Source organism: Symphalangus syndactylus, chromosome 13 (assembly GCF_028878055.3).
Source record: "Symphalangus syndactylus isolate Jambi chromosome 13, NHGRI_mSymSyn1-v2.1_pri, whole genome shotgun sequence".
Lineage (NCBI taxonomy): Eukaryota > Metazoa > Chordata > Mammalia > Primates > Hylobatidae > Symphalangus > Symphalangus syndactylus.
Window position 1 is genome coordinate 26,144,952 of NC_072435.2, and position 27,870 is coordinate 26,172,821.

The 27,870-nt window shown below is 48.6% G+C and overlaps 1 protein-coding gene across 1 annotated transcript in view; it reads right to left on the minus strand.

Annotated features, from left to right (window-relative positions):
- Positions 1-307: 307 nt before the first annotated feature.
- The window catches only part of PPP2R1A (protein phosphatase 2 scaffold subunit Aalpha), a 37,048-nt gene continuing 9,485 nt past the window's right edge, over positions 308-27,870 (minus strand). Inside the window, exons 2-15 of the mRNA XM_055238901.2 lie at positions 25,355-25,445; positions 21,071-21,171; positions 15,637-15,869; positions 14,306-14,453; positions 14,027-14,182; positions 10,894-11,008; positions 10,713-10,783; positions 10,125-10,259; positions 6,817-6,990; positions 6,432-6,492; positions 5,550-5,704; positions 4,442-4,584; positions 922-1,013; positions 308-765 (exon numbers count right to left, since the gene is read on the minus strand). Coding sequence (XP_055094876.1) covers positions 749-765; positions 922-1,013; positions 4,442-4,584; positions 5,550-5,704; positions 6,432-6,492; positions 6,817-6,990; positions 10,125-10,259; positions 10,713-10,783; positions 10,894-11,008; positions 14,027-14,182; positions 14,306-14,453; positions 15,637-15,869; positions 21,071-21,171; positions 25,355-25,445 — 1,692 coding nt within the window. The 3' untranslated portion in view covers positions 308-748. The remainder of the gene's footprint in view (positions 766-921; positions 1,014-4,441; positions 4,585-5,549; positions 5,705-6,431; positions 6,493-6,816; positions 6,991-10,124; positions 10,260-10,712; positions 10,784-10,893; positions 11,009-14,026; positions 14,183-14,305; positions 14,454-15,636; positions 15,870-21,070; positions 21,172-25,354; positions 25,446-27,870) is intronic.

The window sequence follows — 27,870 nt, forward strand, 5'->3', positions numbered from 1 at the left end:
CGTCTATTAACTGAGGGAGCCACAATTTGGACCCAGGCAGTCTGGTTCCAAGGCACCTGCTCTTAACCCCTCAAATACTCGGCCAACACCTATGAAACTGAACTGCACTACAGGACACCAGCCAGAGCACCTCGTGGACCCTCTACCCCACAGGCCAGCAGCACTCCTGGGGGGATCCCCAGAGAATTCTTTCGGGACATAGGGGTATAATGGGTCCTGTAACAAGATCTTCTCCAGAGAAAAGGGCAGATGTTATGGCTCTGGGGTGGTGCCCCCTCCTCCATGCTGATGACTAAGGCCAGAGGACTGACTACTTCTAGACCTTTATTTATCTGTGAAAAGGGGGAAAATAAAAGGAATAAAATAAAAACAGTACAGTTGACACACAAAAAAAAACCAATGAGAGGGAGGACGGGAGGTGGAGAAGTAAATGGGGGAGGGGTTCCCATTACAGCAGCAGGATCCAGTGACCTGGGATGCTCACATCTCTCCCCAACTTGGGTGGAGTAGCCCCTTCCTCCCAGGGTTGCTGTCCTGTCCAACCCCGTGCTCCCCCAGCCCGTTGGGAGGTGGACAGTGAGACATCTTCCCAGGCTGGGGAGAGGAGGAACCGTGCTGGGGGAAGGGGCCTGGGGTCAGACCATGCACAGGGAGTGACAGTCAAAGGCCCCCCAGTGTCTCCCCAAAGAGGGACTTGTGGGGGTTGGAGGGTGGACACCAGACGCCAGTGTTTGCTCCTCTTCCAGCATCAGGCGAGAGACAGAACTAGGAAAACAGGAACAGGCAAGAATCAGAACCACAGCCCTCTCTCTGCCCACAATGCCATGGTACCTCCCCCTCCCAGAAGCTGCTGCCGGCAGGCCTAGCGCCTGTTCTCAAAGTCCACCCTCCAGCTAGGGCTCCGTGCTTTCTAGGTCTTACCAGTCAGAGCCTCCTGGGCAAAGTATTTGACGTCCACATCCTGGTCCTGGGTCAGCTTCTCTAGGATGGGCTTGACTTCACTCTGCAGGGTGCTGGAAAGCGAAAGGAGACAGGGAGAGAGAGGGTAAGCCAGGATGGACTGAGGCAACAGGTGGGGACATCTCTTGAGCAAGAGGGTGTACACAGACATGGACACACCAAACCCAAGGTGGGAGGAGTCTCAAGAATCCGGGACACACACAGGAATTAGAAATCTCTGATCACTGCACAGGAGGGTGACCACAGTTCACAATATTTTGCATATTTCAAAACAGCTATAAAAGATTTTGAATGTTCTCATCACAAAGAAACGGTCAACGTTTAAGGTGATAGATATGCTAATTATCCTAATTTGATCATTACACATTTGCACATATTATTGAAACACTACTATACCCCCATAAATATGTATAATTATGTGTCAATTAAAAGTAAAATCAGGCCGGGCGTGGCAGCTCACATCTGTAATCCCAGGACTTTGGGAGGCCAAGATGGGTGGATCATCTGAGGTCGGGAGTTCCAGACCAGCCTGGCCAACATGGAGAAACCCTGTCCCTATTAAAAATACAAAATTAGCAGGGAGTGGTGGTGCACGCCTGTGCTCCCAGCTACTTGGGAGGCTGAGGCAGGAGAATCGCTGGAACCTGGGAGGTGGAGGTTGTGGTGCGCCAAGATTGCACCATTGCACTCTGGCCTGGGCAACAAGAGCAAAACTCCGTCTCCAAAAAAACAAACAAGGCCAAGCACGGTGGCTCATGCCTGTAATCCCAGCACTTTGGGAGGCCCAGGTGGGCAGACCACTTGAGGCCAGGAGTTCAAGACCAGCCTGGACAGCATGGGAAAACCCCCATCTCTACTGAAAGCACAAAAATTAGCCAAGCATGGTGGTGCACAACACAAGAACTGCCTGAACCCAGGAGGCAGAGGCTGCAGTGAGCCCAGATCACACCACTGTACCCCAGCCTGGGTGACACAGCGAGATTCTGTCTCAAAGGAAAACCAAACAAACTGCAAAAAACCAACAACCAACCAGCCAATTAAAGGTCAGAAGTATGACAAACAAGGACAGACTTCTCTGGGGCCCCAAACAGGGAGATCAGAGTAGGCTGGGAAAGTGGAACAGAATCTCAGAACCCCCAAGTCTCTGAGGCCCAGCAAATGGATCTTTCATTGATTTCACACATATTCACTGAGGTCTACAATGTATTAGGAGTGAATATGGAGCTAAATCACTCTTGATTTCTGCCATGAGGCACCCGGGCCAGGAGGAAGAGACCAAACTGGTACGTGTGAGGGGAGGGGTAAGTGGCTCCAAGGGGAAGTTCCTGGTCCTCCAGGAGCTCAGAGGAGGCATCCACTCTCATCTATGGGGCCCAGGGAAATCCACCTGCACCAAGAGTCAATTGTTTTGGAAAACGGAGGAGGACTTCGGAGAGAAACTAAAGCTAAGGTTGTGTTCTGGAACACACAGAGAGAGGAATGTGCAGGCTTTGTGGGTCCCCCACTTTCAGCTGACAGCTCCCTGTTCTCCCCAAATAACCACTATTCTTACTTCCATCATCTCGATTCCTTCATTCTGCCTGTTTCTGAACTTGACATAAATGGTGTATTTCCTTGGGTTTGGCTCCTCACTCAACATGGTATCTGTAAGAGTCACCTGTTGCTGCTTAGAGCAGGCATTTGTTTCATCACTGCTGAATAGTTTTCCACTGCAGCAGTAAACTAAAATTTATCTACTCTACTGTGGACAGACATGGAGGTTGTTTCCTTTTTTATGGCTACTATGAATAAAGCTACCATGAACGTTCTTCTGACAGAAACAGCACTCACTTCTCCTGGATAGAGACCCAGGAGTGGAAGGGCTGTTTCACAAGGTGTTTGTATAACAAGCTTCACCAAATTCCACTCCAGTTCCACTCCCCTTTTCAGAGTGATCAAACTCTGAATGTACAGCCCCAAGTGCGACGGATGAGATTTCCAGCTCTTCTATGTCTTCACCAACATTTGCACCACTGAGTCTTTTTTAATGTTGGCTGTTCTGGGAGGTGTGTAGTGATATGTCACTGAGCTTTAATTTGCATTTTCCTGAAGGCTAATCATGCTGAACACCTTGTCATATGCTTACTGGCTATTTGGAGATCCTTTTTCAAGTGCCTATTCAAGTCTTTTTCCCCCATCTCTTTCTTGTCCTGCCTGATTTGTAGGCAGGTATTGTGGATGAGTCCTTTCTCAGATACATACATTGCAGACATCTTCCTCCAGTCAGTGGCTTGCATTTTACTCTCAAAATGCTGTCTTTTGAGAAATAGTGCTACATTTTACAGAAGGTCAACTTACCCATCACTTCCTCCGGTTTGCTATTTAACAAATCTGTGCCTACACTAACTCATGAAGATATTTTCCTACATTTTCTTCTAGGCCCTTTGTTCTTAAAATCTTTCTGGTTCTGGTCTGTCATCTCAAATTCATTTGTTTATGCATTGAGGTGAGACTTCTGTTATTCCTACATGGGTATCAAACTGCCCCAAATATGTTTTTTAAAATACATACATTTCTCCACTGAACTACAGAGGTGCCTGCTGTTAAACACACGTGGGACTGTTTCTGTGCCCTTAATTCCATCCTATTGGGTGATTTAAATATGCTTGTGTTCACATCTATTTTAATTACTGTGATGTCATAAGTCTTGGTCTCTGGTAGTATAAATCATCCAACTTTGTTCATTAGAAGTGTCAATTTTCCACTAAAGAACCTGCTAAGATTTAATGGGCTTATATTGAATCTAAAGATGAGTTCAGGGAACTGTCCCATCCATGAATATTATGTAGGTCTGCTTTAATTTTTTTTGAGACAGAGTCTCGCTCTGTCACCCAGCCTGGAGTGCAGTGGCGTGATCTCAGCTCACTGCAACCTCCGCCTCCTGGATTCAAGCGATTCTCTTGCCTTCAAGGCTCCCAAATAGCTGGGATTACAGGCGCGTGCTACCACACTGGCTAATTTTTTGTATTTTTACTAGAGACGGGGTTTTGCCATGTTGGCCAGGCTGGTGGTGAACTCCTGACCTCAACTGATCCACCCACCTTGGTCAGCTCTGCTTTAATTTCTCACAGTAGTGTTTTACAGTTTACACTACAGGTGTTACATACACATCTTTCATTGTATTTATTCCTGGCTATTTGATATTTTTGGTGCAATTATAAATCATACACATACTTATATAAAACATAAGGTGATTTCATTTTCTAATGACTTGTTGCTAGTACATAGGACTGCCATCCCATCACCCCCTCTATTTCATGCTGTGATGTTCATTTTACAGTTGAGAAGAAAACAGACCTTGAGAAGGGAAGGGAGCCAAGGTCACACAGCAAGCCAGGAGCGGTGCTGGGCCTCTGACCCTGGGCTCTACCTTCAAAGGTCAAAGATTAAGGTGCCCACAACAAGGCCCCTGCCAGTGTGTGCGGGAGTATCCAGACCTCACCTGTTGTCCAGGATGGGCCCTATCTTCTGCAGAGACTTGGCCACGTTGAAGCGGACATTGGCAACCGGGTCCCCAGCCATGCGCAGAACTGTGGGCAGCATGTGCTTGGTGGTGATGTCCTGCCCACAGACCTCAGACAGCACCTGGGGGCCAATGAGTGGCAGGGGTGAGTATGCAAAGCTTCTGGCTAACTCTCATTTCCCGCTGCCTCTGACCAGGCCACTCTGGTGATCATCAGGCCCTACAGAGGCTGAGCAATACAGGTGACTCAGTTAGTGGAGTGAATCTCCCAACTCCACTAACACCATCCTAACACCACGTCTCCATTCTGCGATGTCCCAGTTTCTCTGTCCTCAGGCTTCCCTTAATTATTCTGGAGATGGACCTTAATTACCAAGCCCTAGGATCCCTCCTTAGAGCAGTGATCTCCAGAGTGTGGCATGGGAAGACATGATCAGAACACTTAGTTGTATTTATTTTTAAATCCCTTCCTTTCAGCTCTGTGTATGGTTTACACATAAGTAGTACATGAGATAATTATAATCATAGGAAAAGCAAATAGACAGGAGCACTTCCTATCTCTAGCATAACTGTTCTAAGCCCTGTGCGTGTATAACCTGATTAATCTTCACACTCACTAGGCTGTGATTACCAGTATGAATTCCTTACAAATGAGAAGACCAAAGCATGAAGGGGTTAGGTAACTATCCAAGGTCCATAGCTAATGTATGGCGGCACCAGAATTTAAAACTAGGTCTGACCTAGAGCCCGTACATTCACCCACCACACCACAGATAGAGACACACATTTCACAGGGAAGGAGAGGGGTGCTCATAAAGCTTGAGATCGCTGCTCCAACAGGTCAAGTCTCCCAGGCCCTGGATCCCTCACCATCCAAGTCCCCAGTCCCAGAGGCCCTATGACCCTGATCCTGGGAGCCCCAAGCCCTTGCCTGCAGTTCCCCCAAGGACTCATCTCTGAATAGAAGATCCCCTCCATGTCTCCATTCCCAAACCAGGTGTCTCCCTTGGGGAACCCTCTAGCATCCTTCCTCTCCCCGGCACTCCAGTTCCCTAGGGATGGGCCAGCAGGCAGGTGGAAGGCTCACATTGATGCAGAAGAGCGTAGTCATGCGGTGCAGGTAGTTGGGGTCTCCGGACATGGCCAAGACCTTGGGGATGATTGTGGCATGGGCCCACTCCTTCCCAAACTTTTCCACTAGCTTCTTCAGGTTGCTGGTGGCTGCCTCGCGGATGGCATATACTGCAGAAGGGTGAGGGTGAGACAGACAGGGATTTGGAGGTGAAGAACTGATGTGGGCAAACTGTAGGTCACACTCACCGTGGCTTACAAAGCAGCCCCTAGGTGCCAGGCCACATGTGAGCCAAAGAGAGAAAAAAGGGCTTACTATGTGCTGTATCTATTAACTGTTTTTTTTATAGACTATCTTTCAACCACTCCAAGAGGTAGGTTCCACTACTGGCTTCATTTTACAGATGGGCAAACTAAGGCTCTAACAAGTGATTTGCCTAAATTATGTGGCACTTATTACTTCAAACAGGGCTTCACAGAGATAAATATTACCTTTTATTTTTTTCCTCTCTTAGTGTAAACAATGAGCAATTCTCATAATGGCCCCAAGGGACCAGAATAAGAAGTTTCAAAGAACGAGTGTGGGGCTCATTCAAAGACAGCAGGTGACTTGTTTTAGATCTGACAGCCCCAAGGGCAGGATTCAAAACCCTGGTCTGGCTGCTCAGTGGCCCTCTGGCTCTCCACTACACCAGGCAACCCCTGGGTGATCTGTTTTGTCCTCCTCCCACTCAACACTTCTCTAGGACTCTAACAAGCACGGGAGCTGGTCCATACGAGCATCCAGTGGCACGGGGAGTGACTCTAGCCTCCTCCACTGCCCGCCACAGCCCCAGCCAATCCATCCTGCCTTTCTGGAGCTCCCACCTCCTCTTGCTGCTCCTGTGGAGGCACTCACCATGATCCACAAGCCAGGCCATGCACAAGGAGTTAAGTTTCTCATCAAAGAACTCCACTCCCTACAGGAGAAACCAAGGGTTCCACGGTAAGGGTTCCAGAAGAGCAAACGGGGGAGCTGCTAGCCACACCCCAAGGAACCTACACCCACCCTAGAAAGACCGACACTTCTCAACTTCATCTGAGGCACTCCTTTCCCTCTTCTCTCTTACTGAATCCAATGCATCTTTTAAAGCCCTATTTCCTGGGTCCCTTGCTTCGACTCCCCAGGCAGTTGTCACAGCCTCCACTAAGCCTTCAATGCCCCCTGTTTCCCTATCACAGCCCTGGACATACTGCACCTCCCCTGAGGCAGCACTGCCTGGCCCCCAGGCCTCCTTACTCACCAGCTGTCCAGCCAGGAGGGGCATGTACTCAATGATGGCCAGCCGCACCCTCCACTTGGCATCCTCAGCCAGCTCCACAATGGCAGGGAGCAGGGACTGGGACAGCTGCCGGATGCCAATCACCTCGTTCACACAGTCCAGGTTGGAGATGATGTTCAGTCGTACCTCAGGGCACTGAGGAGAGGAAAGAAGGATTCTGAGAGAATGCAATGCACACAGCAACCCAGGACAGGATGGAAAGAGCTCAGCTGCATCAACTTTTATGGACATCTCCCGAGGGCCTATTCCTGTCCAAGCCCAGCTCCCCATCCTGGGGACACATTAACGGCACACAAAGACCAAGCAGCATGGATCACTAAGTCAAGCAGATTTTTAAACCTTACGATAGTATCACAAGAAATGTTTATCCATTTTGAAAGGACTTTAAGAATTACAGTAGGAAAATAGAGCACCCTGGAAAAAAACAGGCAGACATGATTCTTCTAATCCTAGCTCTGCTGCTTGCTAACAACGGTTCCTTTCTGGACATCAATCCACAACATGGGAGAAGGGAAGGAAGAAAACTATTTCCTTATAAAAACTATTTTAGTCTAAAAAAATAAAGGAGCACTGAAATGAATCAATAACCAAGTGAACAAGCCTGGCAGGCTTGGGCTGTTGAAACCCTGCACATTCCAAAGATAGGACTGGTCCTTGCCCGGCTCAGCCCTTGCTGTGTGAGCCTCAAGGTGCTGAACGCATGAGAAGAGAAGGCTCAGAGACTATACCTTACCCATTTAAAAAGACTTCTTTTTGGTGCACCAATAAAAAGGTAGCCTTTTTCATTTAGACAAGTTTATAAATTCTGGTGAGAGTCAAAATGTGAAATATAAAGTTTATCAATCTAAAATGGAAATCTCAAACATAAGTCATATAAATTCCTCACACCAAGAAAACCATGCTGGTTCTTTTCTTCTAAGAGAAGCTGCCCTGAGACAGGCTGGCTGCCAGCACATGATTACCATACAGTGCTTGCTGAAGGTGAAACTGGAGCAAAAAATGCTCCAGTCCTAGCGCACTTGCAGCATGTATGGGCTTGCCTTCACACTGGGCTGAGCCTGGATCCTTCCCTGATGCCGGAGGCAAAATGCTCCCCAAAACTCTGGAGAGGTGTGAAATGACATAGCTGACAACTTGAGGGGCTCTCACCTGCCAAATTATGCCCATTAAAGCATCAAAAACAAATAAAAATTGTATTAATATCTATAAAATATGATTATAAAAGAAACCGTGCATGTGAAGCATAACTCAGATAAACTACTTAAGTCATAAAATTCGTCATGAACATTAATGATTCAAACTTTTAGCAACTGACGTAATTAACTGATTAAAAATAGTACAGTTAATCACCCACTAATAGGGAAAAACAAAAAGAGCAAAAAATATATTAAAAATAGCGCACTCTTTTCAATGTATTAAAAAATTGACTGTAATTCTGGGGCTAAGAGATTACTCCACTGTAACGGAACTGAGTAACATAACTTTTAGGGGCATGGGGGACTGAAATGTGATGCAGTACTTTCTGTTACAGTATTTCCTCCAACTTTCTAGCACACTGTGTGTGTGCCTATGTATAAAAAAGAAAGAAGGGGATGGGGAAGAGAGAAGGACTGAGGCTTTTGGGAACAAAGACGTCACACACCAGCAAATGATTGCACCATCTGCCCAGTTTTTCACCACCAAGGTAGAAACCACCATGTGGTCCCTTCTGCCTCCTAAACAATCCTGAATCCTTCTGTATCACTGAAGCCTCGTCTGTACATACCACTTAGTCTAGCCTCAGCCTTCCAGACTCCCACAGCCTCCGGTTTGGTCTTCCTACACTGCTGCTGGCCGCCTCACTTCAATCTTTCCTTCACATAAGCCTCAGGGTGCCTTCTAACACCAACTCTATTCTGGCTCTTCCGCTTGCCCACAGTCAAGTCCAAACTCCTTCCCCAGTGGTTACCCTGATGATCTCTCCAGTCATCACCCAGCACCGCCTCTCATCCTTTGTAATCCAGCAACCTGAACTGCCAGGTGTGGTCATGTGACCCTCCTGGCCAATGGGTGTATAGGGTGGCAAGCACACGTGAGGAATCTCGTCCTTCAGAGGACTGGGCCTGCTGTGGTCTGTGCCTGACCCCTCCATGTCAGCTAAGAGATGCTAAAAATTGGAGTAGTTTCCTGAGATTCAGAGACAGTTGAGGTTCAGCAGGGCTAACCCACCAGTGTAGGACCACCTAGACTGTTACGAGAGAGAGAAAAAAAATCCACCATCTAATTTAAGCCAGAGTGTATTCTGGGGTCTATATTATAGCACCTTAGCCTAACCCTAAAAAACATGAACTCATCCTTAACAGCACCTGTAACACCTTAATGGCATCATGGGACTGCCTGTCTCTCTCCACTGCCAGTCTCTGAAGGCTTTTGAGGACCAAAACTCTTAATCTAGGCTGGGCGCAGCGGCTCACGCCTATAATCCCAGGCCTTTGGAGGCCAAGGCAGGAGGATCGCTTGAGATCAGGAGTTCAAGACCAACCTGGGCAAAATTTTCCTGTCTCTATGGAAAATGTTTTTAAAAATTAGCTAGATGTGGTAGCTCTTGCCTGTAGTCCCAGCTACTTGGGAGGCTAAGGTGGGAGGATCACTTGAGCCTGGAAGGTGGAGGCTGCAGTGGACCATGATCACATCACTGCACTGCAGTGTGGGCAACAGAGCAAGACCCTATCTCAAAACATAAATAAATAATTTTTTTTTTGAGAGAGAGTCTTGCTCTGTTGTCCAGGCTGGAGTGCAGTGGTGCAATCTTGGCTCACTGCAACCTCCGCCTCCTGAGTTCAAGTGATACTCCTGCCTCAGCCACCCGAGTAGCTGAGATTACAGGCACCTGCCACCATGCCTGGCTAATTTTTGCATTTTTAGTAGACACGAGGTTTCACCATGTTGGCCAGGCTGGTCTCGAATTCCTGACCTCAGGTGATCCACCCGCCTCAGCCTCCCAAAGTGCTGGGATTACAGGCGTGAGCCACCGCGCTGGTCATAAATAAAAACTTTAAATTTCTACTCTATTTTTCATATCCTAATGTCCAGGAAAGGACTCATGCAGAGTGCCTGGAGGAATGAATGCATGAACACACAGCTATGCCCACAAACATCCAACTCAGCAAAGATCTGGATGTCTGTTGAGATATCAGGAGATTCCTGGCCAATCTAGGTAAACCCTAACAATCTAGGTAGACCCACCTGTTCCCTCCACAAACCCAGAGGTGAGATCCTGGCACTCTTACCTCATCCTTCAGCTGAGCCAGGAAGAGGGGCAAGAGGTGCTCGATGGTGTTGTCTTTGCCCAAGATGGGAGAGAGACCCATGATGACTGAGGCCAGGGCAGACTTGACATGTTGGTTGGCATCGGACACCAGCTCCTGGAAGAGAGAAGGGGTAGGCACAGGGGTCAGCGCAACCCCTGCAGCAGCAAGTGGCCAAGCAGATGCCAAGTCCTAAGAGACAATAACCTGCTTCTGCCCCTCTCGTTCATGGAGCAGGGGATGGCTTAGGGTACAGGGGAAATCACTGTTCCTTATGCGTACCACCTACTTAGAGTTCAATGACCCCTGCTCTCAGCAGTCTCCACTCCAACCCCAAAACCCTGTGAATGAGAGGACTCAGTGATGTCTGAGGTTCTAGAAAGTACTTCCACCTTTAAGGTCAGCCTCAAGCTGCAGTCAGGACCCCTAATTGCTTGAAACCCAAGAGCTGCCTGGTCCCAGAGGGCTGGGAACCTAGTTTGTAGCTGACTTTCCCCAAAGCCTTGTCTCCAGCCCCTCTTTTTGGCAGGCTCGGATCCACTTGGTTCCTCCCATCAAACTCTCTGTTACCTTGATGCAGGGCAAGATCTGGGACATAATCACATTCTCCCGACAGTCAGCTGAGAGGTTTTCACAGAACTCTGTGGGCAGGGAGAGGGCGGCAAAGGGAAGTGAGACCTGATGTGCTAGTTCCACCTCCAGCCCCTCAGATACCCACCCCACTTGCTGTGTTCCGGCTGCCAGCACCAACCTTTGACCTTGTGGGAGGCTGCGGCCCTCACCTCGGCCTCACAGTCTTTCATCAGGTTCTGGAAGGCGGGGACCAGGTCTGTCTTGGTGATCTCAGGCCCCACTGCTTTCTGGAGCTGCACACAGGAATGAGGAGGGGGAGAGTGAGAGGGCCTGGCAGTTTACTCTGGGCTAAGGAGGCCAAAATCAAAGTGAAGGCACCAGTATTAGGCGCCAGAGCGTGGGCCTTGGAAGCAGTACTAAGATCTAATTCAAGCGCCAAGTCTGGCCCCGGGGCAAGGCTCTTCCCCTCGCTGAGGCTCTTTTGCTTCCAAAGAAAAATGAGGACTGCAAGGGGACCTACCTCACAGTGTTGTCAGCATTAAAAATAACAGATTTCCATATTGTTCAGGCTACTGGGGTTAAGTTTTCTGTTACCAAAAACATTTCTGATCCAAAAACATTCAAATGATACAGTGACTGCAACTTTTTGATTTATATATGGCTGTATTTCTTAAAGATCTGTTACCAGAAGTACGAATTACTTTTGTAATGAAAATAAAACAATGGGCCGAGTGCGGTGGCTCATGCCTATAGTCCCAGCACTTTGGGAAGCTGAGGTGGACAGATTGCTTGAGTGTAGGAGATCAAGACCAGCCCGGGCAACACAGTGAAACCCCGACTCTACAAAAAACACAACAATTAGCCAGGTGTGGGGGCGGGCACCTGTAGTCCTAGCTACTCAGGAGGCTGAGGTGGGAGGATCACCTGAGCCCAGAAGGTCAAGGCTGCAGTGAGCTATGACTGTGCCACTGCACTCCAGCCTGGGTGACGGTCTGAGACCCTGTCTCAAAATAAAAATAAAACAATAAAGATTGACAGGGAAGAAGGCACTCTAGGGCCGCGTGCAGTGGCTTACATCTGTAATCCCAGTACTTTGGGAGACCAAGGTGGGTGCATCACTTGAGGCCAGGAGTTCGAGACTAACCTGGGCAACATGGTGACACCCTGTCTCTACTAAAAATACAAAGATTAGCTGGGTGTGGTGGTGCACACCTGTAATTCCAGCTACTTAGGAGGCTAAGGTACGAGAATCACTTGAGTCTGGGAGGTGGAGGTTGCAGTGAGCTGAGCTTGTGCTCAGCTGTACTCGGACCTGGGCGAAAGAGTGAGACTCTGTCTTTAAAAAAAAAAAAAAAAAAGGGAGGCACGCTTGGCCCTGCCTGTTTCATGGCACCAGGCATGGAAAGATGCATGGCTCCTGCTGCAAAGCTGGTTCCTGAAAACCTGGTAGGAAGCAGGACAGTTCATTATGAAGACGGGAATGAACAAGTAAAAATCTTGAAGGACCTCATGATATCTTGGGAAAATATTGCCTTTTATTGATCTTGCAAATATTTACTGAATGTCTACTGTGTGCCAAGAACTGGTTTAACAGCCTAAAATTCCTGCCCTCATGGAATTTTTACTCTAAGACCCAGCGTGACACAGTTTATGCAGCTCAGGAGACAAGGATGGGAAGAACCTTCCCTAACTGTGGTGATGGTACGCTATTCTGAAGATCTGAGTCCTTCCCGCAAGTGCCAGTGGGAACCAGCATAATTACAGGCAAAGGGCGCCCCAGGGTAGAGTGGCACTCGAGGCCTCTCTGATCCCACCCTGCCCTCTCTCCTGCTTTCTCTCAGGCTGGGCCGTCAAGATCAGGCCTGAATGTTCTTGCTTGCACTTGCTCTCGCCTCCCAGGGTTCTTTGTCCTCTGGCTGGAACAAAGTTCCTATCTTAGCTCTCACCCACTTATCTTCTAGAACCAGCTGCAACACCACCTTTCCTCGTCAATGCTTCCAAGGCCCCACATCTGTCTGTCTGTTCCACACCTGTTGACACTTTATAATCAAATTTCCCCTAAGTCAATCTTCCCCTTCAGACTGCCTGGCTCCGTGAAGGCCAGGAATGTGCCGAATTCGCTGGCCCAGCAAATAGCTGGTGCTCAGCAAACATGTTTGTGGGATGAAGCAATCTGGATCCCTGTGGAAGGAGCACTGTCCTGAGAGTCACAGACCTGGAGTCTTGTCCCCTTTCTGCCTGGCTAGTAGTGTCACTCTGATCAGTTAATTAAACTTTCTGGGGTCGGGCGCAGTGGCTAACACCTGTAATCCCAGCACTTTGGGAGATAAGGCAGGTGGATCACTTGAGGTCAGGAGTTCGAGACTAGCCTGGCTAACATGGTGAAACCCTGTCTCTACTAAAAATAAAAAAACTAAAAAGGCCGGGCGTGGTGGCTCAAGCCTCTAATCCCAGCACTTTGGGAGGCCGAGGCGGGCGGATCACGAGGTCAGGAGATCGAGACCATCCTGGCTAACACGGTGAAACCCCGTCTCTACTAAAAAAAAAATACAAAAAATTAGCCGGGCGTGTTGGCGGGCGCCTGTAGTCCCAGCTACTCGGGAGGCTGAGGCAGGAGAATGGTGTGAACCCAGGAGGCGGAGCTCGCAGTGAGCCGAGATTGCGCCACTGCACTCCAGCCTGGGGGACAGAGCAAGACTCTGTCTCAAAAAAATAAATAAATAAATAAAAATAAAAATAAAAAAACTAGCTGGGTGTCGTGGTGGGCACCTGTAATCCCAGTCCCTCAGGAGGCTGAGGCAGGAGAATCGCCTGAACCCGGGAGGGAGAGGTGGCAGTGAGCCAAGATTGTACCACCACACTCCAGCTGGGCAATAGCACTCTAGCCTGGGTGACAGAACGAGACTCCATCTCAAAAAAAAAAAAAAAAAAAAAAAAAAAAAAAAAAAACACACACACACACACACAAAAACGCCACCTTTTTGGGCTGTGTCTTCCCCTTTGTGAAAGGACAGCTTGATTATGTCAGGAACACCCCACATGTGCTACCCTTCTCTACTCCTGTGGCACTTTCCTCCACGTAGCCTTAACTTAGCCTCAGAATCCTTCTCAAAGCAGCACTTCAAGATGCCATGTCAATCAACCAGGATTGGCATATGAAGTGAGACGCAGTTAGATGATCATAGAGATCTTATGGCTCAAACGCCCAATGATTCCGTCGGCCTAATGCTAAACCTGAGCTCCTATATGCTTCCCTTCTGAGGGTATCAGTGTCCCCACCAGTGGGACAATGTCAACGGTCGCTCATCTACCTCTGTGAACTTGTCAGCCACCATGTAGCGGACACGCCAGGACTTATCTTCAGCAGCCTGGCGCAGAGTGGGCATCACCAGGGCCTCCAGATCCTCCTGGGGCAGAAGCTGGGCGATGTTCACGCACGCCTCCACCGCCAGCAGCCGCACCGAGTCCTGGGGAGAGGAGAGGAACAGGGGGAGGGCAGCAGAGGCCTTGCTGAGCTCTGGGATTCTCTTTCACGGGCAGGGACCACCAGAAGGAGGGGAGAGCAGAGAGGGCCAGGAAGCAAAACTCACCTGCTCGTCAGAGGCCAGGTTGGAGAACATGGGGATGATCTCACTCTTGACGTTGTCCAGCTCCAGCACCTTGGCAAACTCCCCCAGCTTGGAGGCTGCGGCCCGCCGCACCATGGGGGTGTCATCTGAGCACAGGTTCCGGAAGTACCTGGGAGTCGGGGATGGGGATCCTGAGGCAGCAGGCAGTATGGCAGAGAGGAACAAGCACAGACTCTGCAGTCGTGTGGGTCCAGGCTTTAGCTGAATGCTTGGGCAAGTGATGACCCCCTCTCTGTCTTCCCAGCCCTATGAAATGGAGCTGATAGTAATAGTACCTACCCCACAGGTCCGCATGAGGGTTAAATGAAATAATGTGTGTGAGACACTTCGCAGATTGCACATAATAAATCTAGTCAATGGTAAGTGCTGACGATTACATCATGACCATAAATGCTTAACTAACGGGCCAGGCACAGTGGCTCATACCTGTAATCTGAACACTTTGGAAGACCAAAGCAGGAGGATTGCTTGAGCCCAGGAGTTCAAGACCAGCCTGAGCAACACAGTGAGACCCCATCTCCGCCAAAAATAAAAAATGAGCCCAGCGTGGTGTTGCACACCTGTGGTCCCAGCTATTTGAGAGGGTAAGGCAAGAGGAATGCTTGAGCCCAGGAGGTTGAGGCTGTAGTGGGCTATGATTGCACCAGTGCACTTCAGCCTGGATGACACAGCGAGATCCTATCTCAAAAAACAAACAAAAAACTGCTTAACTAAGAGGCTGGTCTAGAGCCACAGAAAGGCTTCATTTTTCAGCAGCAATTGCTTCGGTCAAAGATGGCGGGGGCCAGTGTAAGTATCTAAGCATGTGTACAGCCGTAAACCAGAGTTCTGGAGTGAGTCAGGCTCAAACCTGGGCTTGATGGTCAACTGTTTGCAAAGTAGAGGAGCAGGAGGCTGAAAACTGAGGTGGTTTATCTGCCAAAAGCACTGGACCTGGGATAGGCTGGAGATACCATCAGATGTGATTTGCTGAAATTTTTTATGTTCCAGATTTTGCTCTAAGCACTTTATGTGTGATAATTCTTTTAAAACCTCACATTAACCAGTGGAAAGGAGGACCTGTCATCATCTCAATTCCTAAGTGAGCAAGGGGGCAGAGGTGGTAAACTGACACTTGGCCGTGTCCAGAGACCAACTCTCAAGGATGTGGCCTATCAGGTGGTAAGCAGGAGTGGGAGTGGAGTGAGTTCAGGGGCGTTTGGGTCCCACCTAGACCGAAAGGAGTCTGAGGCTTTAGAGAAGGTTCGAGCTGAGGGGGGAGCCTGGAGCTTCCAAGGCGGGCAGAGACTCACTGTCGAAGTTCCGCCTTGACAGCACTGGACACTCGGGGGTAGCAGACAGAGAAGAGGCCGCAGGCCGAGGTGCGGGAGGTGAACCAGTCGCCGCCCGCCAGCCGCTTCACTAGCGGCACAAAGTGCGCCTCCAGGTCAGAGGGCGAGTGCTCGTGTGAGATGGCCCGTAAGGACTCCACTGCCTTGTCCCGCACCACTGTCTCCTCCACTGTGGCCAGCGACTCCAGAGGTGGCTGTGGTGAGAACACGACGTCACTGGACAGCTCCCTCTCCACCATCCCTGGCCCTGGAGCCCCATCCTGCACCCCGTCATGAGCTCATCTCCTCAGAGAAACCTTCCCTATTACCCATCCCAGCCTTCATTAAAATAGCCTTTAAAAATGGTTGCAATGAATGATTCAAAGGAAAAACGTAATATTAGGCCAGCCAGCAGGTCTCTTGTCAGCGTGCCTTCCACAAAGGTTCTTATTTAGGGGTCCTTGAAGGAGTTTCACTGGGGTCCATGAACCTTAAAATTACACACGTCACTTTCTGAGGAGAAAGTTCTTAGCCTCTCAAAGTGCAATGATCATCACTGACACTGTGCAGAACATCTATTCACTGTGTGTACTAGGCAGGACCACCGTGTTGTACCAGGGGTGCTTATTCTTCCTCACTGAATTCTATAAAGCAAATCCTGATTTTAAAGAAGAGAAAACGGGCCGGGTGCAGTGGCTCACACCTGTAATCCCAGCACTTTGGGAGGCCGAGGTGGGGGGATCACGAGGTCAGGAGTTCGAGACCAGCCTGGTCAATATGGTGAAACCCCGTCTCTACTAAAAATACCAAAAAAAAATTAGCTGGGTGTGGTGGTGCGCGCCTGTAATCCCAGCTACTCGGGCGGCTGAGGCAGAAGAATCCTTGAACCCAGGAGGCAGAGGCTGCAGTGAGCCGAGATTGCACCACTGCACTCCAGCCTGGGCAACAGAGCGAGACTCCGTCTCAAAAAGAAAAAAAGAGAAGAGAAAACTGAGGTATAGCCTGGCTTGCCCAAGCTAGTAATAGCTACAGGTCAGGACCGAAAACCTGACCTAAGCTTCCCATGAAGAGTTACACACAGCTCTGGTGACTGAATTGGGATCTCATGTTTCTGGGGGACTATGGGGCCCGGGACTGCTCGCTGGTGGTTACTGTGGGCCTAGAATGACTGTGCTCCTTCAGATACATATGACTGGCCCTCCACTGTATCCCCAGAGCCCAGCAGCACTCTTAGCACAGCACAGGAACTCTTAATTAGTAGTGACCTACTGAAGGGAGACTCAACTTATCCCAATATGTTCAAATAAAGGTGTGGAGGTCTCGGGTCTGAAATTCAACTTGGGCTGACAGGTATTAACAGCAGGGAAAAAAAAAAATCATAAATGGAAATGCCTCCAGGGCCCAGTCAAGTAACAGAATGATGCCATCAGCCAAGGTGACAGGCAGGGGTGGCAGGGGGCGTGAATAGGAAGAGGCAGGCACTGTGGCACCCTGGAGAGCACGTAGCCCAGGGAGGGGAGGTGCTCCCCACCAGCTCCAAGGACTGTCACTATGGGAGAATGCAGCTGGCAATAAGCAAATCTGGTTTTCCAAATGCAGCCCTCAAAAAAACTCCAGAGTCTTGTATGTGAGAAGTCTCATGTAACACATGCTACAACACGGATGAACCTTGAATGTTATGCCAAGGGAAATTAGCTAATAGTCATAAGGACAAATATTTTCTGACTCCACTTACATGAGGAATCTAGAACAGTCAAACTCATAAAATAGAATGGTGGCTGCCAGGGGCTGGGGGAGAGGGAATGGGGAGTTCATGTCCAGTGGGTTTGGAATTTCAGTTTGAGGAGATGAAAAATTCTGGAGATGGATGGTGCTAATGGCTGCACAATGTGAATAAACTTACTGCCACAGAGCCACACACTTTAAAATAATTAAAATAGCACATTCTACATATATTTTTACAGTAAAACTATTTAAGAATAAAAACAAATGTTTAAAAATAGCATTTAAAAATAGCTGCAATGAATGATTCAAAGGAAAAATGTAATACTAAGCAAGCCAGTGTAATGTCACTGTCACAGCTCCTCATGCTATCGTGACGTCTCAGGTTCAGGATGGTATCATCGGAGTGTGACCATAGGTGTGGTGTGACTGGGATACCGCAGGGACAGAGTTCCTCTTGTTCACCTCAGTTCTCCCACCACCTGGGCTGGCACAGAGAAGGCACTCAATCAACACCTGCCAAGTGACTACAGGTGGAACTTATGGCAATCTATTATAAGGAGGCCTGGGGACAGAGGCTGAGCAGTAATTATGTAAGCCAAGGTTCTCTTCTCCAGTAGGCTACTGCAGGAGGTAGTTCTCAAAGTGTGATCCCTGACCACCCTGCAGCAGAATCTCCCAGGAGGCCTATCCCAGCGTGAACCAAAACAATCAGAATATCTGGAGGCAGGGCCCAGGAAAGTACATATTTAAGAAACTGCAATTGATGCCTTTGCACAGTGAAGCTCTCTGTGAAGTCTGGGGGCAAGGGTTCTCAAACCTGGAGACCACCCAGGGTAGGGAGGAGTGTGAACCGCCTAAAATCCTGTGTACTTTTATAAGAAAAGGGTCGGGAATTTAACAGATTCTCAAAGGGATCCATAATACCAAAAGAGTTAGGGGCTGCTTGCTGGATGCAGTGGCTCACGCCTGTAATCCCAGAACTTTGGGAGGCCAAGGCAGGTAATCACTTGAGGCCAGGAGTTCCAGACCAGCCTGGCCAACATGGTGAAACCCTGTCTCTACTAAAAATACAAAAATTAGCCAGGCATGGTGATGGGTGCCTGTAATCCCAGCTACTTGGGAGGCTGAGGCTTGAGAATCACTTGAACCCGGAAGGCAGAGGCTGCAGTGAGCTGAGATTGCAACACTGCACTCCAGCCTGGGTGACAAAGCGAGACTCTGCCTCAAAGAAAAAATAAAAATAAAAAGAGCTGCTGACACAGAAACAACCCTCATACCCAAGCATGGTGGCTCACACCCGTAATCCTAGCACTTTGGGAGGCTGGGGTGGGTGGATCACCTGAAGTCAGGATTCCAAGACCAGTCTGACCAACAAAGTGAAACCCTGTCTCTACTAAAAATGCAAAAATTAGCTGGGTGTGGTGGCACACGCCTGTAATCTCAGCTACTCGTGAGGCTGAGGCAGGAGAATCACCTGAACCTGGGAGGCACAGGTTGCAGTGAGCCAAGATTGCACCACTGCACTCCAGCCTGTGCAACAAGAGTGAAACTCCATCTCGGGAAAAAAACAAATCACAACAAACAAAAAACAATCCTCACACTGCAGCTACAGGAGTCTCTGTAATTAATTCCATTTCACCACTGCTGAGAGCGAGGGCCGGGAGTGAATCTGACACATCTCTGGGTTTCCACAGCCTAGAGACCTTGCTCAATGTTTATGGAATGAAGAAACTACACAAAGCCATTTTCTATTTCTTATAACCTGTCAAAATCCAGGTTAACAGCCACCTCCTCTAGGAAGCCTTCCCTGACAACTTCCCATCCCACCTAAGCAGGTTAGGTGCCTCCCCTGGGTTTTAAGGACCCCCCTGCCTCCCTTGTTTACAGCTCTGAAAGCAACCAGGAGCCCTCTGAGGATAGTACATAGGAGTGGCTAAGAATTAGGGGCCTGGGATCGAATCTGGCCTCTGCCTCTTCCCAGCTTGGGCAATTCACTTAAATCAGCCTGTGCCTCAGTTTCCTCATCTGGGCAATACAGCTAACATCAGTATACAATTGTGTAAGGCTCTTGGGACGTGCACTGCAGGCAACGAGCAAGCACAAGCTATTCTGATCTAACTCTTCTCTAGTTTCCAGCACTGCCTGGCCCAGAGAGCCCCAGGATATGTCTGCTGGCTGACACGAACGTCAGGCACATCGGTCACAGGGAACTGCTTCCCAAAAGGAAGCGTGGGTTGACTGGGACTTTCCTCACTGAGAATGTTCTGTTGGGAGACCCTGGCCAGGTAGGAGAAGGATCCATGGGTCCCAGCCCAGCTCCACAGGAAGCCTGAGTCCCAACCTCAGTTGCAGACCCTGGGGGCCCTTGTTGAAGCCTTGGGGTTTCATAAAAATGATGTCTTCTGCTCCTAAGTCCTCTGAGAACCTACTGAAAGCTATGAATTCACTGCTCAGAAATCCCACCTGACAAATACCAGGCAGAGGCTACAGACAATTTCGTGAAATTCAAGGAACTCCTTCCAGGCTGGCCCCCAAACCTCATCATGCTCATGCTAAGAAGCACTGTTTTGTGTAAAATGTATGAAATGATCTATTTGTATACAATTTTCTGTGTGTCCATACGCACAAATTATACACATATGCCCAGATGAAGGCTGAGATACCAGAATTTAATGGTAACTATCAAGTTTCCTTAGATAACGCTGTTTGGGAAAAAACAAATTGTTATATTTACTCAAATCCCAAGATCCCAACAATGATAAGCACCATTCTTTATACACCACTAAGAGGGAGAAAGGCTGCTGCTAACTGTAAAACACCATCAAGTGCTGGTGCCACACTGTATCTCTAGCAACAGTGAAATACAGAATCACTGGGGGAGTGGGGTAGAGGCAGAGGCAGCAGCAGCGGCCCAGCACTCTGAGAACAGTGAAAACCAGGGTACTAGGCAACCTGTAGGGTCTGCCTTCCTAGGTCATCTTCTCTCAAACAACGCTTCTTGTTGGGATCTGACCCATCTTTGTGTCCCTAGCCATCACCTAGCACAGGACACACAGGCAGGCAGTGGGGTGGGGACCTGGCAGACAGTCAAATGGACAGACCAAGAATCCCAGCTCCGCCATCTACTAGCCATACAATCTTGAAGAGATGCTTGACCTCTCAGTGCTCCAGGTGGCTCACCCATAAACAGGGAATCCCTCCTACCCCAAAGGCTGGATATGATGTCACAGCAACAATAATGACAACTGCAGTTAACATCTGTTAGTACCTACTAAGTGCCAAGTACTGTGCTAGGGCTCTTCAGGATAATTTAAAAAGGTTTTCATAACCCCATTTTGCAGATGAGAAAGGTACAGCACAGAGAGGTTAAGTAATTCTCTTACAAGTCACACAGCAAGTAAGTGGTAGAACCCAGCCTGACTCTAAACCCACAGCCCTGTATGTAGAATCCCAGGTAAGGCCTGGCACTGGGCACCTACCTGACCACTAAACAGAAAGGATGACAACTGCACCCTCAGTTCACGATATTAAAAGCCACTACTGACTTGTTGGATTAAAGCAGATGTCCATGGCCCGGCTGTTCTGATGTGATCCCCACACTCTCCGACATGCTCCCCTCCCTGCCCTAGGCCAGCAGGACCATGGGCCGACTCTAAGGGGTGGGCAAGAGGACTTTCTGCCTTCCACTCACCAGCAGGCAATGCACGTACTCTGGGCCTCCCACCAGGGTAGTGAAGGTTCCCAGCTGTTCTGCCAGGGCCAGGAGGACCTCATCTTCATCATAGATGGTATCTGTGGAACCAAGACAGACTTCGTGACTATGCCATCTCAACTCTGACCCCAGCCCAAGCTCAGAACACACGGACTCCATTCTGCTTCCTCAGGCTGTCAGCACTGTTTTCCCATCCGCCCACTTGCTCCCCACTCTCCACCTGGGCTGACACAGAGATTAAGGTACAGGCTTGGCTGGGATGAGAGAGCCGTAAGTCCTGCTTCTGCTCTCTAGCAGGTGTGGAACACTGACTGAGTGATTCCACCTCTGTAAGTCACAGCTGCTGCGTCTGTAAAATGGTGTTCACCATCCCTCCCTCGTAGCAAGGGTTACAGTGAGGAGCAAATACGACCAGGTGTATAAAGCGCAGAGCATGGTCAACGAGAGCTTTTTTGGGGTCCAGCTTCTCCCCTCAGCGCTGTTCCCTCTGCCAGAAATTTATTTTTATCCTTGGAGATTCAGTTTAGCTACCCCTTCTTGGAAGACTTCTAGGATGTCCGCTGGAACACCTTCTCTGGGCTCAGTCTCTCTCTCCTTCCATGCCACCTTTACCACATCCTTAACAGGCTATCATCAGCGAGCCCAGGACTGGCTCCTCTCTGTGCCCCAGTTCCTGCCAGAGCTGAGCACAGACAGACAGCAATTCAAATTTGCTGAAAGAATGAATATGTGAAGGGAAAATCTGTTCTGTCCCTAATGCCCACATCCAAAGGCCTCTCTCTTAAGCTCCATCCTCTCATCCCTGAGGCAGTGGGAACTGCTAATCTCTGCACGGCACAAGCTGCTAATATCCCTGACATCTATTGGCACTTAAACCTCCTGCATTTAAGTTGGGTATATGGCAATCCAGCAGCCGACTGCATTTCCCAGACACCCTTGCAGTTGGCAAGGCCATGTGACCTTGCTCTGGCCAAAGGGGTGTGAGTGTAAGTGGTGGGTTTAACTTCTGCGTCACCTCCTTACCACAACCCTCTCATTTAAGTACTCACTATCATCATCCCCATTTTATGGTAGGTTCAAATCTTGCTTTACTGTGCGGTGTTTATACAGCAATTCACTTCATCTCTGAGCCCTTCTCATCCCCTAAATCACAACGGGGCTGTTCTCACTTCATAGGGTTGTTCTGAGACTAAAGGGAAATAAATGCTTTCAGTGAAGAGCTCAGCACAGGGCCCAGTAGGAGGGTTAGTATCTCTGCCTCTTCCTTCGATAAATAAATTCTCGCCAATATGACTCCGACTACACTGTTTTTAGGCTCGTTCCCAGCCTCAGTTTCCCTGGCTCCCTCTGCACGCAGTTAAAACCACCCTCCCTGTTTTGTCTCCTGAAGACCTTATGCATATCCACGGACTCAATTCTTATTCATCTCTACCTCCAGTCTAGACCTTATAGCCAAGCAATGCTGCCGAAGGCCAAACACCTGGGAGCTGCCAGCACCTTGCCTTTCCACCAATCCACAGAGAACTATCCTACTTGGAAGGGTTGGCAGCCCCTTCTGAGCCAAGCCTGTCAACCCGCCCAACCTAAGGTCACTCTGATCATCACTAGCTGTCGCCTGGGAGACTGCAACAGCTTCTTACCTGGTTTTCCTGCTTCCACCTTTGCCCCTACGCCACCTGATCTCCCAGAACCCAGAGTGACTCTTTCAGGTGTAAAAGAAATCCTGACACTCTTTCATTTCAATCTGCCAATAGTTTCAAAGAAACCTAACCTCACATGTTGTGGTCACTGTTCTTCTCCAACCTCATGTCCTAGTCTCACTCTCCCTTAACAATCTTGCTAAACCCATGGCTACCTCACTGCTATTCTTCCAACACACTGAGCACACATCTGCCTCTCCCCACAGCCTGAAATGCTCTTCCCACAGAGTTCCACATGGCTGGTGCCATTCCACTCAGGACCCTCTGCCATTAAGCTTCCATAAAAACCCAGTGGGTTCAGAGAGCTTCCAGATGGTGAAACACGTGGAGGTTCTTGAGGGTGGTGGGCTCAGGGAGGGCACGGAAGCTCCAGGCCCTTCCCCCCATACCTCACTCTATGCATCTCTTCATCTGTAACCTTTGCAATATCCCTTATAATAAACCAGTAAACATAAGTGTTTCCCTGAGTTCTGTGAGCCTAATCAAACCCTCCGATCAGAAGTTCCAAAGGACCAGCGACTGGTGGGCAGGGTTGGGGACAGTCCTGGGGACTGAGCTGTCAATCTGTGGGATCTGACACTGTCTCTGGGCACATGTGTCGGAACTGAATTAGAGGACAACCAGCTGCTGTTCACTGCTTAGTTTGGGGGAAAAAACCCAGACATACGGTCACCGAAGTCATATTATGTGTTATGATTGCTGTGGTATGAAGGTAGAGGAAAGACACAGAGTTTTCCCTACACACCCCGAGTGTTAGGTACTGCTCTTATTAGACTCCTTTACAAACAAGGGAAATGAGGCTAAGAGAGGTAGAGTGACCTACTCAGGTTTTCCTAGCAAGTCAGTGGCACAGCTGCTTATTGCAAACCCAGGTCCCTCCAACATTTTTCCTCTACAACTTCTTCACCACTTTATTATCCTGCCATGCCTCAGCATTCTAAAGCTTTCAAGTCTCCCCAACAGTTCACCAATAGAAGCCACCTGGTTTGGGGCCATTTGTTTAGTGTCATACGAGCAGACACCTACTCTTCATGTAGCCTTCAGTCAGACACACCTGCACCCCTCAGTCACTGGCTGTGCCACTGTAGGCGAGTCACTGCACCTCTTCAGGCTCCAATACCCCGTCTGTCCAGTATGGGGAGGGGTAACAATCTCAAGCTCCTTCCTTCCCAGGGTCATCACTAGGTCCAAGTAAGATGATCTCATACACAAGAGTTTAGTGACAAAGCACTCGAAACCTTCAGCTGTGATTTCAGCTGGTAATAAGTATAAAACATGAAGTAGTAATGGGAATAATGATAACAGAGGATTTACTATTAATTGTGGTCCAGTCTGTGTCAGACAGTGTACTAAGTGCTTTACCTACATCCTCACAAACAGCAGCGCGTAGTAACAGCCTGGCAGCTATCGCTTAGGCGGCACGTACTGCACAGTGTCATAAGCACTTTACAGTACCTTAGTCTTCATGTTAGGTTACATAATTATGCCCATTTCACCTGTGAAGAATCTGAAGCAGGTAGATGTAAAATATCTTGCCCAAAGTCATATACCTAGAAAGTGGTAGAGCTTGGATTTGAAATCAGTCATTAACCAATGCTGTCAAGTTAAAGGCCAGAATGACTAGATAAATATCCCTTCTCAGTTACCTCCTAACTGCATGACCTTGGGCAAATGAATCACTTCACCTCTCTACACCTTGGTTTCTTCATCTATAACATGGGACAGTAGTATTACCTGCTTAAGGTACTGCTGTGAGATCAACTGGGTGAAATGATGGTGATGTATGTTTACTGAGTACAGGCAGCTTTCTAAACACTTTATATGAACTCAATCCTCACAAGATACGGTGTAGAACACCACCTGGCATATAGTAAGCATATCGTAAGTATTAGCAATTGTTATTAATATTGAATGCTCAGATCAACACTATGGCACATGGATGATTATCCCAATCTACAGATGAAAAATGTAAGAAACAGGAAAACTAACTTGTCTAAAGTCACCAGCTTCCAACTGTTGGAGCTGCAACTCAAACCTCGTTCTATCTGCCTCTAGAACCCTTTCACCATCTGTCTGTCTCCATCATTCCAGACCATTCTTTTAGAGCAAGACTGCACTTCTCGGGCTGGGCGCGGTGGCTCACGCTTGTAATCCCAGCACTTTGGGAGGCCGAAGCGGGTGGATCACGAGGTCAGGAGATCGAGACCACGGTGAAACCCCGTCTCTACTAAAAATACAAAAAAATTAGCCGGGTGTGGTGGCGGGCGCCTGTAGTCCCAGCTACTCGGAGAGGCTGAGGCAGGAGAATGGCGGGAACCCGGGAGGCGGAGCTTGCAGTGAGCCGAGATTGCACCACTGCACTCCAGCCTGGGCGACAGAGCGAGACTCCGTCACAAAAAAAAAAAAAAAGACTGCACTTCTCTGAATCCCTTTTCCCACTCCATAGTGTCTAAAACGGCAGACATTCACAAACAATATGTTAAATCCACAAGTCTTCTATTATATAGCGAAAACCACCTCCCAAGAGTCCCCACATGTGGGCCCCAAGGGTCCCCTTTGTTACCTGTAAGGAAAGGCAGAAGCTCACTTCGGGTCCTTTCGACCCCAAGGGCCAAGGCGATGGTGGACAGCTTCTTGATGCTGTTGAGGCGCAGCTAATGAGAGAACAAGACGAGGAGGGGAGAATGTTAGAAATCCCAGACACGCATGAGTTCTGACAGCTCTGAACCCAGTCAGCCTCTGGAAGCCTTGCTTGGTTACATGTGAAGATGCTCAACAGTAATTTGGCAAACACCCACCAAGAGCCCCTGTGACCTCGAGTGAATCATTAAATAACAACAATAGTAGTTGCAGCAGCAACAAATGCAAAAACATCCCTTGGGTCTTATGGAGGCAACATCTACTCAGTCGCACTTTCCAGGACCACTCTGTTGAAAACTGTACTCCCTCTCCTCTTCTCTCTTCATCACTTTCTCCTGTACATAGTACCATGTAACATGCCAATGCACTGTACTTTAACAGCAGCAGCCATGTTTATAACATGCTTCCTCTGTGTCCGGTCCTCGGCTAAACACATCCACACACCTGCACCCATGTCACTAGCTGGAGTCCCATTTTACAAACAGGCTCGGGGAACAAAAGCCCCTCTCAGGGTCAGACAGCCAAGATCGCATGGAGCAGGATTTAAAGCCAGGATTGCTGGCCAAGTGATTATAAAAGAACAAACAACACTCCAGCCTGGGCAACAGAGTAAGACTCTTTGTCTCAAAGAAAAAAAAATTATTGTAATAAAATGACTACAGTAGTAATAATACCACTAGTATAGGAGGCTGAATAGCAGCCTCAAAAAGTTATGTCCCATGATGTGCATGTCAAAACAGTCTTTGCAGACGTAGTTAAGTGTGTCCAGGTAATATCATCCTAAATGGAGGGTTAACCTTAAATCCAGTGACAGTGTCCTTCTAAGAGACGGAAAGGAAGACAGATACAGAGGGGAAGGCAGGCATGTGAAGATGGGTGGAGAGACCAGGAGATGCATCCACAAGCCGAGGAACACAAGGAATTGCTGGCACCACCAGAAGTCCTAACTTCCAGAGGCATGGAATGGGTCTCCCTCAGAGCCTCCAAAAGGAACCAACCCTGCCGAGACCTTGATTTCAGACTTCTGGCCTCCAGAACTGTGAGAGAATAAATTTGTTGTGTTAAGCTACCCAGTTCATGGTGATTTGCTGTGGCAGTCCTAGAGAACTATCATATTTGGCTAACACACATAATAGATCTCACAACAAGCATTTACAGGTTGGGACCTCATTTGATCCTCTAGATCCTAGAAGAAATGCATGGCTAATATCCTCTTTTCACCACTTTGGAAAGTCAGGATCAGAGAGGTAAACACACCTGCCAAAGCAAGCACCGAGGGAGTGTGGGATCCAAAGTCAGCTGCTCTGATGGCAAGACAGACTATGGAACTCTCCCCTCATTTCTTCATCACCACGAGGCCTCTCCTATTATTAATAACTCCCGGCACTGTCACAAGAATGGAATGAGCTCATGAGTGTGAGAGTGGGAGGAAGTGCTTTTGTGAGGGGGAGAGTGACTAATGGTCCCACAGGTGACCTTTCTTCCTGGATAGAGGCAGAACAGGTAGGGACAGGGTGAGGTTGAGGAGCAAGAGCTCCCTTAGCCTGTTCTGTTCTGAGGCCCCACATAAGTGAGATGAGGTCTACAAGTGACTAAGATCTTGCGTGAGTTGGGTTCTCCAGTCCAGGAGTTGAAGAATATCTTTGGGATCACAGACGATGAGCATCTGATGAAGTGTTGTGATGGTCTCTCCTCAGAAAAATGCACACAGTAAATCTTTCATACAGGTAGTCCAAAAACTCACCATTCTGGCATCAAACAGACCTCAGGATAAAGTACTACAAAACCTGCAACCGATTTTCAGCTAAAAAATAAAACGTATATAGAGACAGACCTATAGAAAGATAAAAAACTCATATAGCAAACACTATCACTGACCTGGGGTGTGAGTACAGAGGTGCTCACTGCACTAGGCTAGAAGTCAGCAAAACTTATTCTATACATTGCCAGACAGTAATTATTTTCAGCTTTGCAAACCTAACTACTGAACTCTGCCTGTGTGGCACTGAAAGCAACCATAGAACCAGAACTAGTGAAGCAAACAGGCATAGCTGTGTTCCAATAACTTTACTTGCAAAAGCAGACAGTGGGCTGAATTGGGCCCATGGACTGTAGCCTGCTGACCCTTGTATTAGTCTTCCAACGTTATGCATATCTGAAAACTTTCATAATAAAATACTGTTGGGAGGCCGGGTGTAGTGGCTCATGCCTGTAATCCCAGCACTTTGGGAGGCCGAGGCAGGCGGATCACGAGGTCAGGAGATCGAGACCATCCTGGCTAACACGGTGAAACCCCATCTCTACCATAAATAGAAAAAGAAATTAGCTGGGCATGGTGGCGGGCACCTGTAGTCCCAGCTACACAGGAGGCTGAGGCAGGAGAATGGCGTGAACCCAGGAGGCGGAGCTTGCAGTGAGCCGAGATCGTGCCACTGCACT